The sequence below is a fragment of the Pan paniscus genome, chromosome 10, assembly GCF_029289425.2.
Source record: "Pan paniscus chromosome 10, NHGRI_mPanPan1-v2.0_pri, whole genome shotgun sequence".
NCBI classification, from domain to species: domain Eukaryota; kingdom Metazoa; phylum Chordata; class Mammalia; order Primates; family Hominidae; genus Pan; species Pan paniscus.
Genome location: NC_073259.2, coordinates 11,654,533 through 11,672,951, shown reverse-complemented (window position 1 = coordinate 11,672,951; position 18,419 = coordinate 11,654,533). Strand labels below are relative to the sequence as shown.

Here is an 18,419-nt window from a genome sequence, read left to right as displayed (position 1 = left end):
CCCACCAGGTCATTATTCTTTTCTTATAAGCTGTTTGCCCTTGTGAAGTGTCCATTTTCTGGGAGATTGTTTGCCTAAACAAGGTTATGGATCAAACACACTTTAATGTAAATTGATTTCATTTTCACCAAAACCGTGCTGCTAACATCATAGAGAATGGGTGGCTGCTTTGCCTCTTGTTGTTGGTGGTGGCAGGTTTGGGGTGTGTGGGAGAAGAGGAAGAATTAGAGGGGGGGTGGGCTGGCACTGGTGCATCAGGGCAGCCAGGGGCACTGGGTCAGGGGAGGGAGCCCAGGACTTGGGCCCTGCAGTTTCAGTTTCCGTGCACATGCCTACCTTCTGTTCCATTGTTCTGCAATGACATCCTGTCTCCTTGACCGTAAATTGCACATCCACATTCCTCCCGAGTGCCTGTGGACCTTATTCATATCCTGGGTAAAGTGTTTATGTACGCACACGAAGGGCCACCTGGTGCCAAGGCGAGGCCCCCGTCCTTGATTCTGTCTCCTGGTGAGGCAGGCTCCAGGGTTCGAGGCCAAGGCGACACGGCTGTTTGCCAGACAGCACAGAGGCCAGAGAGAGACTATGGGAGTCCTGGTTCCTGCTCCTCCGTAGAGACTGCTCTTCCTAAGCTACAGCTGCAGGATCTGGCTCTCATACCTGCCAAGAGAGAGCCATCAACAACCAACAGCCTGCTGAGTCACTTCCCCCGGGGAGCCTTAGTTTCCGTGGCATGGTCAGACCAGACCCCTGTTCTCTAGAGGGAGGGTCACCTGCACCAGAATCACGGGCATAGAAGGTAGAGTGCTTAGTGGAAATGCAGATGAGTGAGTTCCACCCTCAAGCCTAAGAAAGCGCCCAGGTCTGACGGTAGTTCCAGCTCCTGGCCTGCTTCTGAAGGTCCCAGGATTCCTCTCGCTCTAATACGTGGGCTAGGAGCTTACTCCTCACTCAGCGCCTTGATCACTGCGTTCAGCAGGCCTGGTGGGAGCCTCTGGGAGAGCTTCGCTGGCTTGTCTTGCCTCTTTGGGGTGACAGCCAGCCTCTCTTTTCCTAAGAGTTATAGGAAGTGCTAACCTGGAGGTCTGTGGAGTGCAGGGGTCTCTCCTGGGCTCACCGGCGATTTCTAATGGCTCGTTTTCCTAATGGCTGCACATCATCTGATCCCCCTGAGTTCTGCATGGAGGGAATGAGGGAAATAAAATGCAAGGCTGGTCTGGAGTTCTCCCTGCATTAGTGGTTAGCGCAATCTAGAACACTCCGATGCCCTGTTACGCAGCTTTGTGTTGCAAAAAGGGGATTTGGACAGTCAAAAAAGCCTGAGTGTAGGCTCTGCTCCATTTCCACAGTGGAAACCAGGGGTTCTCAGTCGGGGTGATTTTCCCCCTGAGGACATTTTGCAGTGTCTGGAGACATTTTGGGTTGTCACAACTGTGGAGTGGGTGCTGCTGGCATCTAGTGGGTAGAGACCAGGAGGCTGCTGGTTCTCCCACCATGCACAGGGAAGTGTCTGGCGCTGAATGAAATAGTAATGCAGTGGAGAAACCCTGTTGTAAACCTAGGCCTTCGTTTCTCCGTCTGTAAAGTGAAGTCAGCCTAGATCATTGTTTTCTGAACTGAGTCATGGGCCATGGGTCCTAAAATGAGTTGAGTGGTTATAACTAGCATTTAAAAAGACAGAAAAGGTTAGAAAACATCAGAAAATATCAGAGTGCGTGGCACACGGCAAGGGTAAATATGATATGAAACGTGTGTGTGTGTGTGTCCTGAGTCATAAAGTAAGTTGTGTTTTTACTGTGCTTTCTGAGCAAAAGAGTTTAAGAGCCGCTTATTAGATCCTTCCTACTGCCATAGTATGTTTTTCTGAATTATAGGCTTCCCTAGATCACACTTTGGAAAATCTCATTGCCAGGCTGGACACAGTTACTCATGCCTGTAATCCCAATGCTTTGGGAGGCTGAAGCGGGAGGATTGCTTGAGCCCAGGAGTTCGATGCCAGCCTGGGCAACATAGCGAGACCCCCATCTGTACAAAAATATACAAAAATCAGCTGGGCATGGTGGCACACACCTGTAGTTCCAGCTATTTGGGAAGTTGTGGCAACAGGATTGCTTGAGCCCAGGAGTTTGAGGATGAAGTGAGCTGTGATCATATCTCTACATGTCACCCTGAGCGACAGAGCAAGACCTCAAAACAAAAGAAAACAAAACCCCAAATTCCCTTGCCACTCCCCTGCTCCGGCTGTGGACTGACTGCTCTTCAAGCCCCCTCAGCCATCCAGGGCCAGGAATTCTCCTTGCCATGCAGTTCAATCCTCAATGAAGGGCACGATGCAGCCCCACTCCTGCCCCTAGACTCCTGTTTTTGCTTTGTCTCTGGGTGGATGGGGGCTGGTTACCAGAACCTGAATCATCCCCTTCAGGAGCCCCAGTTCCTGTGGTAGGTGAAGCTCCCAGGGCAGCCAGCCCCATGTCCCCTGGCTGCCTGGAGCTGCCTCACACGGGCTCAGCCCTGGGCTGCCCCTTGGACTTCCTGATGCTGGTCTCTCCTGGGGCTGCCCAGAGCAAGCCCTTGACATACTTAAAACAGCACTCGCTTGAGTCCCAGCTCTTCATCACTGACTAGCTCTGTGATGATAGGCAAGTTACCCCAGGGTCTGCCGCCTGGCCAGCCCTGAGCCCCGCAGCCTATGTGGGCAGGTTCCTCTGTTATTTACTCTAGGAGGGCTGGGGCTCTCCTTCTCTCCCATACACTTCTCCTGGTTCTCTCCTGTTTGATTTTTCTGCTTCTGCTGAATTCTTGGTTTATTCAGCCTTGCAGGCCTTACTTTTCAAACTTACAGCCATAGTGACCTCCGGGCTCCCCTGTGGCACCCGCTCAGCTCTGCCTCCTGTGGAACGAGTACCTTGCTTAAGTGATTTTGCATCTTTGGAAGCCTCTAAGAGCTGTAGATCAGCAGCCACAGGGCCATGCCAACCCCAAGCTGCCTGGCTGCCTCTGAAGCGTTCCCTACCCATTCTCCAGCCACAGTCCCTGGCAGACTTGGTCCCACCCACCCTTTCTGCATCCCCAGGCGAAGGAGAAACACCAAGGAGGGGCTCACGGGGGTTCCTTTCCCATTTCCAGGAGGGAGATGCCTTTGGCTCGGAGGTGACATATTGGTTGAGTTACCCAGTGAAGCCGAGGCAGAACTCCCTGTGAGATGGGATGGAAGGAGGATTCACTGATGGGGAGACAGGCTCAGTGGTAATAGGGACACAGACCCCTGAGCCCAGACCTCGTGGGCTCATTTGTCTGCCATCTGGCGGGTGGAGCCTTCTGCTCTGGCAGGTCTCCAGTGAGGAGTGTGGAGTGGGTCCCTGCCCTGTCACATGGGCTCATTCTGGGCTGTGTGTAGTGTTCAGAGCCCCAGCCCCAGAAAAGGCCGAGGGAGGGATTTGGTCTTGGGCCCAGTGCAAATGCCTAGGGCCCTGGAAGGGAGAGGGTGCAAACTGGAGGTTGTTACCTGGTTGTCCCATTTGTTTGGTTTTTCGACATTTTCTTATGGAAATTTTGAAACATACAGAAAAGTTGAAAGACTTCAAGATCCATATACTCCTCACTCAGATTCTACCATTACTGATAAATAAATTACTGAAAAAAAGAAAAAGTTACTTTGCAGGGCACGGTGGCTCACGCCTGTAATCCCAGCACTTTGGGAGGCCCAGGCAGGCAGATCATGAGGTCAGGAGATCGAGACCATCCTGGCTATGGTGAAACCCCATCTGTACTAAAAATACAACAAATTAGCTGGGCATGGTGGCGGGCACCTGTAGTCCCAGCTACTCGGGAGGCTGAGGCAGGAGAATGGCGTGAACCCGGGAGGCGGAGCTTGCAGTGAGCCGAGACTGCACCGCTGCACTCCAGCCTGGGCAACAGAGCGAGACTCTGTGTCAAAAAAAAAAAAAAAAGTTTCTCTACGCAATCACTTTTCCAGTTGTTTGTTTTTCTTTGGCCAATTTCTTGCTGTCAGTAAGTTTGTTCAGCTTCTAAAGGTTTGCTTGCTGTAAAAACTGTTCTAGGTGGGAATGCAGAGCAAGGGAGACACCTCAGCTCAAACAGGACAAGTCCCCTTTCATTTGGCAGGCATCTCCATTTTCTCCCAGTTGTGTTGATCTGGAGCTCCGCAGAATGTGGTTTATGGACTGTGAGTGGTCTGTGTGTCTTTCCTGGTGGCTGCTGCTGCTGGCATATCATTAAAACTATTCCTAGAATAGACTTATTATTTACGTGGGAGAGCCCTCACTGAATTTCCACCAGAAACAAGTCTATTCTGTAGCTCCTTCGGGTTGGTTTGGAGTGTTTGTGTGTTCCAGGGTGCATGCTATGTGTGTGCATGGTGTGTGTGCGTGTGGGGTGTGTGTGTGTGTGTGTGTGTGTGTGTCTGTCTGTGTGTGTGGTTGTCCTCCTGCAGCCTCAGTTCAGCCCAGAGCCCTGCTGGGGACTCTTCCTCTCCTGGCTAGGAGTGAGGAGACCCCTGCCCCAGCTCCCTGTTTTTGCGGTTCTGGCCATGGCAGCAACACCTTGAGTCAACAGACCTGCCAGGTCTTCTGGGCTTGGTTCCACGGACATCTTAGCCTCTTCTTGCCAAGAAGAAGCCCACACTCCCCTATCCCTTCTAGGAGAAGAGAGATTTGCTCATTTTTAAGACCAACTTTACCCCTGAGTCCTATGCCCCATTCCTTCAGGACCTCAAGGCATTGTGCCCCACATGTCAGCTCTTTGTTTTCTCTGGCTGCCCCTATCTTTCCTATTTCCATTAATTTCTCAGTCTCCGAGGCTTGAGACCAGACTTTCTATTTTCCCTTCTGGGTCTTTTGATTCTTATGACCAATTAGTTATCTTTGAATATCAAAGACCCACCACGAGTAGCAGTTCTCAGAAACTAGGTGAGGTTTGCTAAGCTTTGGTCACGCTGTGAAAAATGTCTTGCCTGTGTTTCCTCTTTCATGCCGGCCACCGTCCCATCACCCTTGTCACCCTGTTCAGCCCTCACAACCACACCATTCTCAGAGCCTATTTTATCATGTATCTGGATCTTCAGACATTTCCATTGTCAACCATTTAGTGTGTCCTTATTAATTCCATGTGCTGTGTAAGGCATTTGACCCACAAGATCTGTAAACTCCTGGATAATCAAATTCAGTAAACTTAGGTGGAGCTCATGAATCTCTATTTTAAACAAACAGCCCAGGGATTCTGACTTGGGCTGTCCTAAGATACCATTTTATTTATTTATTTATTTTTATTTTTTATTTTTTTTTGAGACAGAGTCTCGCTCTGTCGCCCAGGCTGGAGTGCAGTGGCGTGATCTCCGCTCACTGCAAGCTCCGCCTCCTGGGTTCACGCTGTTCTTCTGCCTCAGCCTCCCAAAGAACTGGGACTACAGACGCCAGCCACCTCGCTTGGCTAATTTTTTTTTTCTTCATATTTTTAGTAGAGATGGGGTTTCACCGTGTTAGCCAGGATGGTCTGGATCTCCCGACCTCGTGATCCGCCTGCCTCAGCCTCCCAAAGTGCTGGGATTACAGACGTGAGCCACCGCACCCGACTGATACCATTTTAAATAGCACTGCTAGGCCAGAGGGGGGTGGCTCATGCCTGTAATTACTTGCACCAAGGAGCTCAAGACCAGCCTGGGCAACACGGTGAGATCTTGTCTCTACAAAAAGAAAAAAAAAAATTAGCTGGATGTGGTGGTACATACTTGTGATCCCAGTTACCCTGGAGGCTGAGGTGGGAGGATAACCTGGGACCAGGAGGCAGAAGCTGCAGTGAGCCATGTTCACGTCACTGCACCCCAACCTGGGCAACAGAGCACAACCCTGTCTCAATAAGTGAATGAATGAATGAATGAATGAATGAATAACACTCTCCTAGAGCACCTGTTACCAATAACTCACAGTGTTGCCTTTTTGTTTGCTGCCTTACAATATACTCAATTGTCGCATGTTTGTCTTCTATTTATACGCAGGTTGTAAACTCCCAGAAGCAAGAGATCATGCTTTTAGATTTTTCTTTTGTGATGTATGAGAGCCTACCTGAGGGCAATGTATCCAGAAGTCACTCAATAATTATTTTTAGATGAATGGAAAAATGGGTGAGAAAATGAGATTTTTAGGGAGATTTTTGTTGCTCGCTTGTAAAGACTTTTTGGGGTGTTTTCTGCTGAGAAAAGGTTATGTAGATAATGATTCTTAATCAATGTATTCATTTTTTGGGAGGAGTAATAATCACTACTATTGACTTTTTTCTCTTTCAGGGGACTTCCAGAATGGCAAGAGAGTGAGCCTCTCCGTGTATCTTGGGGAATTTTTTGACATCCATTTGTTTGTCAATGGTACCGTGACACAGGGGGACCAAAGGTAAGCCAACAATGTCTGAGTTAGAAAGGACCCTAGGGATCCCCTGACACAACCCCCTCATTTTTAGATGAGGAAGCTGGGGCCCAGAGAATCGAAGCAAATGTTCCAAGGAAGTGAGTAGCAGGGCTGGGTGAGAGCCAGGTCTCCCGATTGCTGGTCTAGGTCCTCAGCCACTTTGCACCATGTTCTGAACCCTACAACATGGGGTTGGGGTTAGAAGGTGGGAGAGACATCCAGAAAATGCACGAGAAGCCCACTTCTGAACTTAGCCTTTGCCCTCCAGAGTCTCCATGCCCTATGCCTCCAAAGGGCTGTATCTAGAAACTGAGGCTGGGTACTACAAGCTGTCCGGTGAGGCCTATGGCTTTGTGGCCAGGATCGATGGCAGCGGCAACTTTCAAGTCCTGCTGTCAGACAGATACTTCAACAAGACCTGCGGGCTGTGTGGCAACTTTAACATCTTTGCTGAAGATGACTTTATGACCCAAGAAGGTAAGATGTTCTGGGATACCATTTCCCTAAAGTGTGGCCATGCTTTTTATTTCCTTGCTCATAAACCTTCACTAACATGCCTTCCCTGGCATTCAAGCCTCACTGTGACCTCACCTCAATTTACGTTGCCAACCTTATCTCTTTGCATTCCATTCCAATGCCTAGACCTCTAGTGAAACCAGGTCTTAGAGCTCCTCAAAGCTGACTTCGTTCAACTTTGAATTCTCTGTAGCAACTTGCACGTGGCAGATGGTTGGTCAATGCTGGGTAGTTTGAGTCGATCCTCCTCAGCCCACTACAGTGGAGTGGATAAAATCTATGGGTGGTCGGTCCTCCCCACCATCCAAAAAGGCCAGTTTATGTGTGTGTGCATGTGTGTGTTCACGAGCAATAGAAGGTAATATGGATAATGTGAAAACACTAGGCTGGGCGCAGTGGCTTACCCCTGTAATCCCAGCATTTTGGGAGGCCGAGGCAGGCAGATCATGAGGTCAGGAGATTGAGACCATCCTGGCTAACATGGTGAAACCATGTCTCTACTAAAAATACAGAAAATTAGCCAGGCGTGGTGGCGGGTGCCTGTAGTCCCAGCTACTTGGGAGGCTGAGACAGGAGAATGGCGTGAACCCGGGAGGGAGAACTTGCAGTGAGCAGTGATTGCGCCGTTTCACTCCAGCCTGGGTGACAGAGCGAGACTCCGTCTCAAAAAAAAAAAAGAAAACACTAAAGATGAATATTTCAATCTTCTTTAATTTCAATTACATAAACATTCAATTAGTGATGTTCCCTTGCCAAAGCTAAACACTTACATATGTTATCTTTCTTCCTTATGACCCAACCACTTTCTGATTAGAGAGTAAACATGCAGAGAAACAATTGACTCTTCCTTTCATTGGAATGTACCATATTGGAAAATAGCATGATAGTTTATTTTTTGGTTTTCTCCAGCACTGATTTTATTGTCTGATATGTACATTTAGGGCTATAAATTTCCCTCTAAATATCACTTTAGTTGCACTCTACATATGTGTGTGTTTGTGTAAATATGTATATATACTGTATATGTGTGTATATATGTATATATATATACACGTGTGTGTGTATATATGTATATATATATACACGTGTGTGTGTGTGTCTGTGTGTCTCTGTGTGTGTGTATTTAGAGATAGGGTCTTGCTAAGTTGTCCAAACTGATCTTGAACTCTTGGGCTCAAGGAATCCTCTTGCCTCAGCCTTCCTAGTGGAATTATAGGTGTGTGTTACTGTGCCCAGCTGTACCAATTTTGATACGTAACATATTTCATGTTTTAAATTTTCTAACTTCCATTTTGAGCTCTTTCTGAACCTATGTACATTTAAAAATTCAAAAGTTTGAATTTTTTTTTTTTTTTTTTTTTGAGATGGAGTCTTGCTCTGTCACCCAGGCTGGAGTGCAGTGGCGCGATCTCGGCTCACTGCAAGCTCCGCCTCCCGGGTTCACGCCATTCTCCTGCCTCAGCCTTCTGAGTAGCTGGGACTACAGGCGCCCGCCACCATGCCTGGCTAATTTTTTGTATTTTTAGTAGAGACAGGGTTTCACCGTGTTAGCCAGGGTGGTCTCCAACTCCTGACCTCGTGATCTGCCCTCCTTGGCCTCCCAAAGTGCTGGGCTTACAGGCGTGAGCCACTGTACCCGGCCTGAAGTTTTTAAAGTTACCTATTTGTAACTAAATTGATTTCTAAATTTGGTTAAAAAATTGTGGCCTAGTTAAAAAATTGTAGACTTGTTTGCAGCCTTTTTTTTTTTACAAGTGTTTTATGTATGCTCAAAAATAATGTATTCTCTGATTGGTGCAGGACTCTATCTATACTTCTTGAATTAAGCTTTTTAATTGTGTTTTCCAGATCTTCTGTATGTGTACTACTTCTTGTCTGCTTATTAATGACCCATTACTAAAAGAGCTAAATTTTTCTATAATGGTGGTGAAATTGTCACTTTCTTCATGTAATTCTGTCAAATTTTGCTTTGTGTGTGTGTGTGTGTGTGTGTATATATATATATTTCTTTCTTTCTTTCTTTTTTTTTTTTTTAAAGACAGAGTCTTGCTCTGTCACCCAGGCCGGATTGCAGTGGTGAGATCTCAGCTCACTACAGCCTCCACCTCCCAGATTCAAGCGATTCTTCTACCTCAGCCTCCTGAGTAGCTGGGACTACATCCAGGTGTCACCATGCCTGGCTAATTTTTATATTTTTAGTAGAGATGAGGTTTCAGCATGTTGGCCAGGCTAGTCTTGAACTCCTGACCTCAAGTGATCTCTCCGCCTCTGCCTCCCAAAGTGCTGGGATTACAGGCGTGAGTCACCGTGCCCGGCCTGCTTTGTATATCTTGAGCCTTTGTTATTAGTGTTTAGAAATACTGAATCTTTTGGCTGGGTGCGGTGGCTCACGCCTGTCATCCCAGCACTTTGGGAGGCCGAAGTGGGCGGATCATGAGGTCAGGAGATCGAGACCATCCTGGCTACCACGGTGAAACCCCGTCTCTACTAAAAATACAAAAAATGAGCCAGGTGTGGTGGCAGGTGCCTGTAGTCCCAGCTACTCGGGAAGCTGAGGCAGGAGAATGGCATGAACCTTGGAGGTGGAGCTTGCAGTGAGCTGAAATCGCACCACTGCACTCCAGCCTGGGCGACAGAGTGAGACTCCGTCTCAAAAAAAAAAAAAAATATTGAATCTTTCTAGGGAATTGTTCCTTTAATGTAATGACTCTCATTTTTACCAATGCTTTTTGCCTTCAATCTGTCTGATATTAGTATAGCTATTCCACCTTTCTTTTGGTTAGTGTTTGTTTGATGTATCTTTTTCCATTCTTTCAACCTTTCTATGTGATTTTGTTTCAGATGTGTGTCATGGAAGCACCACATGGCTCTATTTTATTATTGTTCTTTCAAAAGTCAGATTTATTGAGGTTAATTTACAGACAGTAAAATTCACCCTTTCACATACAGTTCTCTGAGTTTTCGCAAAAGCGTAGAGTCATGTAACCACCACAATCAAACTATAGAACAGTTTTGTCACCCTCAAAATCACCATGCTCCTTTGTAGTCAAATCTTCCCCCAACACCTAGCCCCTGGTGGCCACTGATCTTTTATCTGTTTCTGTAGTCTTGATATTTCCAGAATTCATATGACTGTAATCATACCCTATTTGCAGTATTTAGTCTGGCTTCTTTCATTTAACATGGTCCGTGAGAGGTTAATCCATATTGGTGCATGTATCAGTAGTTTGTTCCTATTTATTGCTAAGGAGTAGTTACCACAAATTGTTTACCCATTCACCAGTTGAAGGACGCTTTGTTGTTTCCAATTATGGAAAATTATGAACAAAGCCAGTGTAAACATTTGTGTATAGATTTCTACACCCCGCCGCATTTTTTATTGTGCTATGATACATGTAACATAAAATTTACTATCTTTTTTTTTTTTTTTTTTTTTTGAGTCAGAGTTTCACTCTTGTTGCCCAGGCTGCAGTGCAATGGCGTGATCTCAGCTCACTCCAACCTCCGCCTCCCGGGCTGAAGCAATTCTCCAGTCTCAGCTTCCCTAGTAGCTGGGATTACGGGTGTCCGCTACTATGTCCAGCTAATTTTTGTATTTTTAGTAGAGACGGGGTTTCACCATGTTGGCCAGGCTGCTCTTGAACTCCTGACCTCAGGTGATCTGCCCCCGCTTAGCCTCCCAAAGTGCTGGGGTTACAGGTGTGAGCCACCGCGCCTGGCCAAAATTTATTATCTTAACCATTTTTAGGTATATAGTTGAGTGGTATCAGGTACATTCATGTAGTTGTACAATCATCACCACCATCCATCTCCAGAACTCTTTTCATCTTGCAGAACTGAAACTCTATATTCATTACACAATAACTTCCCATTCTTCCCTCTGGGCTCCTGGAAACCATCATTTTACTTTCTGTCTATGATTTTGACTAGTCTAAGTATCTCATATAAGTGGAATCATACAGCATTTGTCTTTTTGTGGCTGGCTTATTTCACTTTGCATAATGTCCTCAAGGTTCATTCATGTTGTGGTGTATGTCAGAATTTTCTTCCTTTTTAAGGATGAATAATATTCCATTGTATCAGAGGAATTTGAGGAAAAGAAAAAAAAATTTCATTGTGCATACAGACCGTACGTACTTTGCTTATCCATTTATCCATCAGTAGACACTTAGATTGCTTCCACGTTTTGCCTATAGTGAATAAAGCTGCTATGAGTATAGGTGTACAAATAACTCTTCAAAACCCTGCTTTCAATTCTTCTTTATTTTTTTTGAGACGGAGTTTCCCTCTGTCGCCAGGCTGAAGTGCAGTGGCCTGATCTCGGCTTACTGCAACCTCCACCTCCCGGGTTCAAGTGATTCTCCTGCCTCAGCCTCCTGAGTAGCTGGGACTACAGGCGCATGCCACCACGCACAGCTAATTTTTTTTTTTTGTATTTTTAGTAGAGATGGGGTTTCACCATGTTGGCCAGGAGGGTCTCCATCTCTTGACCTCTTGATCTGCCCACCTTGGCCTCCCAGAGTGCTGGGATTACAGGCATGAACCACCGCGCCCGGCTCAATTCTTTTAAGTATATTCCCAGAGGCAGAATTCCTGGATGATTTCTAATGGCAATTCTATTTTCTTCATATATTTCATGATTTGTTTTTCAGGTATGTGAAATTTTAAAATATTCCTTTTACAATATCTATTTTTCTTTACTTAAAAGGAGAAAAATTTGATATGCAATTTCTTCTTAAACATTTTTTAAATTTTTTCTTTTTAAAAATTTGTATAAGGCCGGGCGTGGTGGCCCATGCCTGTAATCCTGTAATCCCAGCACTTCAGGAGGCCGAGGTGGATGGATCATTTGAGGTCAGAAGTTCAAGACCAGCCTGGCCAACATGTGAAACCCCATCTCTACTAAAAATATAAAAATTAGCTGGGGGTGGTAGCACATGCCTGTAATCCTAGCTACTAGGGAGGCTGAGGCAGGAGAGTTGCTTGAACCCAGGGGACGGAGGTTGCAATGAGCCGAGATTGCCCCACTGCACTGTAGCCTGGGCGACAAAGCGAGACTCTGTCTCAAAAAAAAAAATTGTATAAATTTATGGGGTACAAGCACAATTTTGTTACATGCACAGATTGTGTAGTGGTCAAGTCAGGACTTTGAGGGTACAATATACTTTGTACCCATTAAGTAATTTCTCATCATCTGCCCCACTCCCACTCTCTCTCACCTTTCTGAGTCTCCAATATCTATCATTCTACTCTTTCTGTCTGTGTGTACACATTTTTTAGTAACCACTTATTGGTGAGAACATGTCATATTTGACTTTCTGTGGTTCGTTTCACTTAACATAATGACCTCCAATCCCACCCATGTTGCTGCAAAAGATGCGATTTCATTCTTATGGCCAAATAGTCTTCCACTGTGTATATGTACCACATTTTCTTCATCTAATCATCTGTCGTTGGGCATTTAGGTTGATACCATGTCTTTGCTATTGTGAATAATGCACAATAAATATACTAGTGCAGGTATATTTTTGATATATTGATTTCTTTTCCTTTGGGTAGATATCCAGTAGTGGGATTGCTGGATTGAATGGTAGTCCTATATATTTTTTTTTTCCGAGACAGAGTCTCACTCTGTTGCCCAGGCTGGAGTGCAGTGGCCTGATCTCAGCTCACTGCAACCTCCAGTTCCTGGGTTCAAGCAATTCTCCTGCCTCAGACTCCTGAGTAGCTGGGACTACAGGCGCATGTCACCACGTCCGGCTCATTTTTTTTTTTTCTTTTGTATTTTTTTAGTAGAGGCGGGGTTTCACCATGTTGGCCAGGCTGGTCTCAAACTCCTTACCTCGTGATATGCCCGCCTCAGCCTCCCAAAGTGCTGGGATTACAGGTGTGAGCCACCGCGCCTGGCAGTCCTATTTTTTTTTTTTTAAAGTTCTTTGAAAAATCTCCATACTGTTTTCCATAGAGGTTGTACTCATTTACATTCCCACCAACAGTGTGTAAGAGTTCCCCTTTTTCCTCATCCTTGTCAACATCTGTTATTTTCTGTCTTTTTAATAATAACCATTGTGACTAGGGTAAGATGATATCTCATTGTGGTTTTAATTTGCATTTCTCTCATGACAAGTTATGTTGACCATTTTTTTCATATTCCTGTCAGATATTTGTATGTCTTCCTTTGAAAAATGTCTACTCATGTCCTTTGCCCACTTCTTGCTGATATTATTTGTTATTTTTCATTGTTGTTGAGTTGTTTGAGTTCCTTGTGTATTCTGGATACTAGTCCCTTGCTGGATGAATAAGTTTGCAAATATTTTCTTCCATTCTGCAAGCTGTCTCTTCACTCTGTTGATGATTTCTTTTGCTGTGCAGAAGATTTTTAGTTTAATGAAGTCTCATTTATCTATTTTTGTTTTTGTTGCCTGTGTTTTTGAAGTCTTAGTCAGAAATTCCTTGCCTAGGCCAATGTCCAGTACAGTTTTCCCAAGGTTTTTTCCTAGGATTTTTATAGTTTCAGACCTTACATTCAAGTCTTTAATACATCTTGAGTTGATTTTTTTTTTGTATATGGTGAGAGATAGGGGTCCAGTTTCATTCTTCTGCATATGGCAATCCAGTTTTCCCAGCAACATTTGTTGAAGAGGGTGTCCTTTCCCTAGTATATATTCTTGTCAGCTTTGTCAAATATCAACTGGCTCTATTTCTGGGTGTCTATTCTATTCCATTGATCTGTGTGTGTGTGTGTGTATATATACATACATGTATATATACACATATATGTATATACACACACACACATATATATGTATATATACACACATATATATATATTTTTTGAGACGGAGTCTCGCTCTGTTGCCCAGGCTAGAGTGCAGTGGCGTGGATCGGCTCACTGCAAGCTCCGCCTCCTGGGTTCATGCCATTCTCCTGCCTCAGCCTCCCTAGTAGCTGGGACTACAGGTGCCCACCACCACACCCGGCTAATTTTTTGTATTTTTAGTAGAGATGGGGTTTCACCGTGTTAGCCAGGGATGGTCTCAATCTCCTGACCTCGTGATCCACCCACCTCGGCCTCCCAAAGTGCTGGGATTACAGGCGTGAGCCACCATGCCTGGCCGATCTATGTGTATATTTTTATACCAGTACCATACTGTTTGGTTACTATATTCTTGTAATATATTTTGAAGTCACATATTGTGATGCCTCCAGCTTTGTTCTTTTTGTTCAGGGTTGCTTTGGCTATTCGGTCTGTTTTTCAGTTCCATATGAATTTTAAGATTGCTTTTTCTAATTCTGTGAAAAATGACATTGGTACTTTGATAAGGATTACATTGAATCCGTAGATTGCTTTGGGCAGTATGGTCATTTTAACAGTATGAATTCTGATCCATTAGCATGGCAATTCTATTTTTAATTTTTTTTTTTTTTGAGACGGAGTCTCGCTCAGTCGCCCAGGCTGGGTGCAGTGGCGCAATCTCGGCTCACTTCAAGCTCCGCCTCCCAGGTTCACACCATTCTCCTGCCTCAGCCTCCTGAGTAGCTGGGACTACAGGTGCCTGCCACCATGCCTGGCTAATTTTTGTATTTTTAGTAGAGACGGGGTTTCACCATGTTGGCCAGGATGGTCTGGATCTCTTGACCTCGTGATCCGCCCACCTCGGCCTCCCACAGTGCTGGGATTACAGGTGTGAGCCAATGTGCTCTGCCTGTTTTTGTTTTTTTGAGACAGTCTTACTGTGTCACCCAGTCTGGAGTGCAGCGGAGCAATCTCGGCTCACTGCAACCTCCACCTCCCAGGTTCAAGCTATTCTCCTGCCTCAGCCTCTGGAGTAGCTGGGATTACAGGCACGCATCACCATGTGCAGCTAATTTTTGTATGTTTAGTGGAGACAGGGTTTCACCATGTTGACCAGGCTGGTCTCAAACTCCTGACCTCAAGTGATCTGCCCACCTCGGCCTCCCAAAGTGCTGGGATTACAGGCGTGAGCCACCTTGCCCAGCTGACTGTAATGGTTTTGAACATTTTTAATGCAGCTGCTGTTCAATAAATATTTGTTGAATGAATAAAAGAATCAGCCCTTCCCTTTCTGAGCACATGCAGAATCTGTGCCTTCTTCTGGTTTTTAACTAATACCTAGTTTTAAGAGAGAAAATTCCGCCCACCCCCATAAATGTCATGTTCTCTCTGTCATTTGGACATGACCCAAAAGCTTAATTTTCTAAAAAGCCAAAGTGCTGGGATTACAGGCATGAGCCACCACGCCTGGCCCTGATGCTTCCTATCTTTCATCAGATTTAGAACATTTTCAGTCATTTTTTTCTCCTTTGGGAACTATGAGAAATATGTTGGATTACTTTATTTATTTATTTATTTTTTTATCTTTGAGATGGAGTCTCACTCTGTCGCCTAGGCTGGAGTGCAGCGGCGTGTCTCGGCTCACAGCAACCTCCGCCTGCCAGGTTCAAGCAATTGTCCTGCCTCAGCCTCCTGAATAACTGGGACTACAGGCACCCACCACCATGCCTGGCTAATTTTTTGTATTTTTAGTAGAGACGGGGTTTCAACATATCGGCCAGGCTGGTCTCAATCTCCTGACGTTGTGATCTGCCCTCCTCGGCCTCCCAAAATGCTGAGATTACAGGCGTGAGCCACCGCGCCTGGCCTGGATATTTTTATTTCATCCCTTTTTTAATCTTTACCTTACTTCCATTTTTTTTTTAAGCTCTTTATCCCTCTGTGTTGCTTTTTAGGTCGTTTGCTTGGCTCAAGTGTTGTGCTCATGCTGGTTGGTGAGAATTGATTGTGTGTATCTCTTCCCAGCTCCACATTCACTGATATCACATTGGTAGCTTGAAACTGGCCATGGTAGAAGTATTTACACAATGGAAACCAGCAAATGCTACAAATCAGAGCTTTGCTTTTTTCCTGGAGAAGGGGATTATCAGCTCATCTCTACTTAGATCTATCTTCTAATCCGCTAATTCTCTCTCAACTGTGTCTAATCGGCAGGTGATGTCTAACCACCATCAATAGAGGTTTCTCTTCATTTCATTAACTATATTTGTAATTTTAGAAGGTAAACCTGGCTCTTTTTCTACTCTATTATTTTTCTTATTATCTTGTTCTTTTATGAAATTTCCATTTCTTCTTTACAACAATAATTTTAAATATGTTTGTTTTATAACCTTTATATAGAAATTTTATTATCTGAAGTTTTTGAAGCTCTAATCTTGCTATTTCTGTGTCTTTATTATTATTATTATGCTTTAAGTTTTAGGGTACATGTGCACAATGTGCAGGTTAGTTACATATGTATACATGTGCCATGCTGGTGCGCTGCACGCATTAACTTGTCATTTAGCATTAGGTATATCTCCTAAAGCTATCCCTCCCCACTCCCCCAACCCCACAACAGTCCCCAGAGTGTGATGTTCCCCTTCCTGTGTCCATGTGATCTCATTGTTCAATTCCCATCTATGAGTGAGAACATGCGGTGTTTGGTTTTTTGTCCTTGCGATAGTTTACTGAGAATGATGATTTCCAATTTCATCCACGTCCCTACAAAGGACATGAACTCCTCCTTTTTTATGGCTGCATAGTATTCCATGGTGTATATGTGCCACATTTTCTTAATCCAGTCTATCATTGTTGGACATTTGGGTTGGTTCCAAGTCTTTGCTATTGTGAATAATGCCGCAATAAACATACGTGTGCATGTGTCTTTATAGCAGCATGATTTGTAGTCCTTTGGGTATATACCCAGTAATGGGATGGCTGGGTCAAATGGTATTTCTAGTTCTAGATCCCTGAGGAATCGCCACACTGACTTCCACAATGGTTGAACTAGTTTACAGTCCCACCAACAGTGTAAAAGTGTTCCTATTTCTCCACATCCTCTCCAGCACCTGTTGTTTCCTGACTTTTTAATGATCGCCATTCTAACTGGTGTGAGATGGTATCTCATATGGTTTTGATTTGCATTTCTCTGATGGCCAGTGATGATGAGCATTTTTTCATGTGTTTTTTGGCTGCATAAATGTCTTCTTTTGAGAAGTGTCTGCTCATGTCCTTCGCCCACTTTTTGACGGGGTTGTTTGTTTTTTTCTTGTAAATTTGTTTGAGTTCATTGTAGATTCTGGATATTAGCCGTTTGTCAGATGAGTAGGTTGTGAAAATTTTCTCCCATTTTGTAGGTTGCCTGTTCACTCTGATGGTAGTTTCTTTTGCTGTGCAGAAGCTCTTTAGTTTAATTAGATCCCATTTGTCAATTTTGGCTTTCGTTGCCATTGCTTTTGGTGTTTTAGACATGAAGTCCGTGCCCATGCCTATGTCCTGAATGGTAATACCTAGGTTTTCTTCTAGGGTTTTTATGGTTTTAGGTCTAACGTTTAAGTCTTTAATCCATCTTGAATTAATTTTTGTATAAGGTGTAAGGAAGGGATCCAGTTTCAGCTTTCTACATATGGCTAGCCAGTTTTCCCAGCACCATTTATTAAATAGGGAATCCTTTCCCCATTGCTTATTTTTCTCAGGTTTGTCAAAGATCAGATAGTTGTAGATTATTTCTGTGTCTTTTGACTCTTGCTTAGAGTGGACTGTTTCATCATGTTTCATAATTTTCGACTGTGAACTCATCTTTGAAGGGTTTTGTGTTAATATTTCAATATGGAGTTACTAAATCTTATAAGAAGTATAAATAGGAATCTCAAATCCATATGAGGGCTTTCCCACAAGTACAGATACTGAGGGAGACGTTTTTCCTCACTTATCCAGAGCTTAGACTAGGTTAACAAACTTTTGCTTCCTTGGGTTTTTTTTTTTTTTTTTTGAGATGGAGTCTTGCTCTGTCCCCCAGGCTGGAGTGCAGTGGCGCGATCGGGGCTCACTGCAACCTCCTCTGCCCAGTTCAAGTGGTTCTTCTGCCTCAGCCTCCTGAGTAGCTGGGATTACAGGCATCCACCCCCACGCTTGGCTAATTTTTGTAGTTTTAGTAGAAACAGGGTTTCACCATGTTGGACAGGCTGATCTTGAACTCTTGACCTCAAGTGATCCACCTGCCTCGGCCTCCCAAAGTGCAAGAATTATAGATGTGAGCCACTGTGGCCAGCCCATTGTTTCTTAGAGTAGATTTTTTTTTCTTGTGAACTTTCTCATGGAGGGTGTTGTTATCCTTTAAGGGTCCCAGCTTCACAATGGGGGTCTCAGGATCTCCTTCCTACATCATGGAGATCCAAAGCTGTTAAACCCACACCCCTCCGTTGGCAAGATTGCCAGCCTTGCCCTGACTTCAACACTCACCAGGTCTGTTTTTCCTTTTTCTCTCCTTATCCTTTCCCCCTCTTTCTTTTTGTCTTTTGAAATTTCTTTTTTTTTGAGATGGTGTCTCTCTCTGTTGCCCATGCTGGAGTGCAGTGGTGCCATCTTGGCTCACTGCAAGGTCCGCCTCCCAGGTTCACACCATTCTCCTGCCTCAGCCTCCCGAG

At 44.7% G+C, this 18,419-nt stretch overlaps 1 protein-coding gene across 1 annotated transcript in view; it reads left to right on the top strand.

Annotated features, from left to right (window-relative positions):
• The window catches only part of VWF (von Willebrand factor), a 176,004-nt gene that overhangs the window by 7,453 nt on the left and 150,132 nt on the right, over positions 1-18,419 (top strand). The window contains exons 4-5 of the mRNA XM_003820327.5: positions 6,302-6,404; positions 6,688-6,896. Of these exons, the coding sequence (XP_003820375.3) occupies positions 6,302-6,404; positions 6,688-6,896 (312 nt within the window). The remainder of the gene's footprint in view (positions 1-6,301; positions 6,405-6,687; positions 6,897-18,419) is intronic.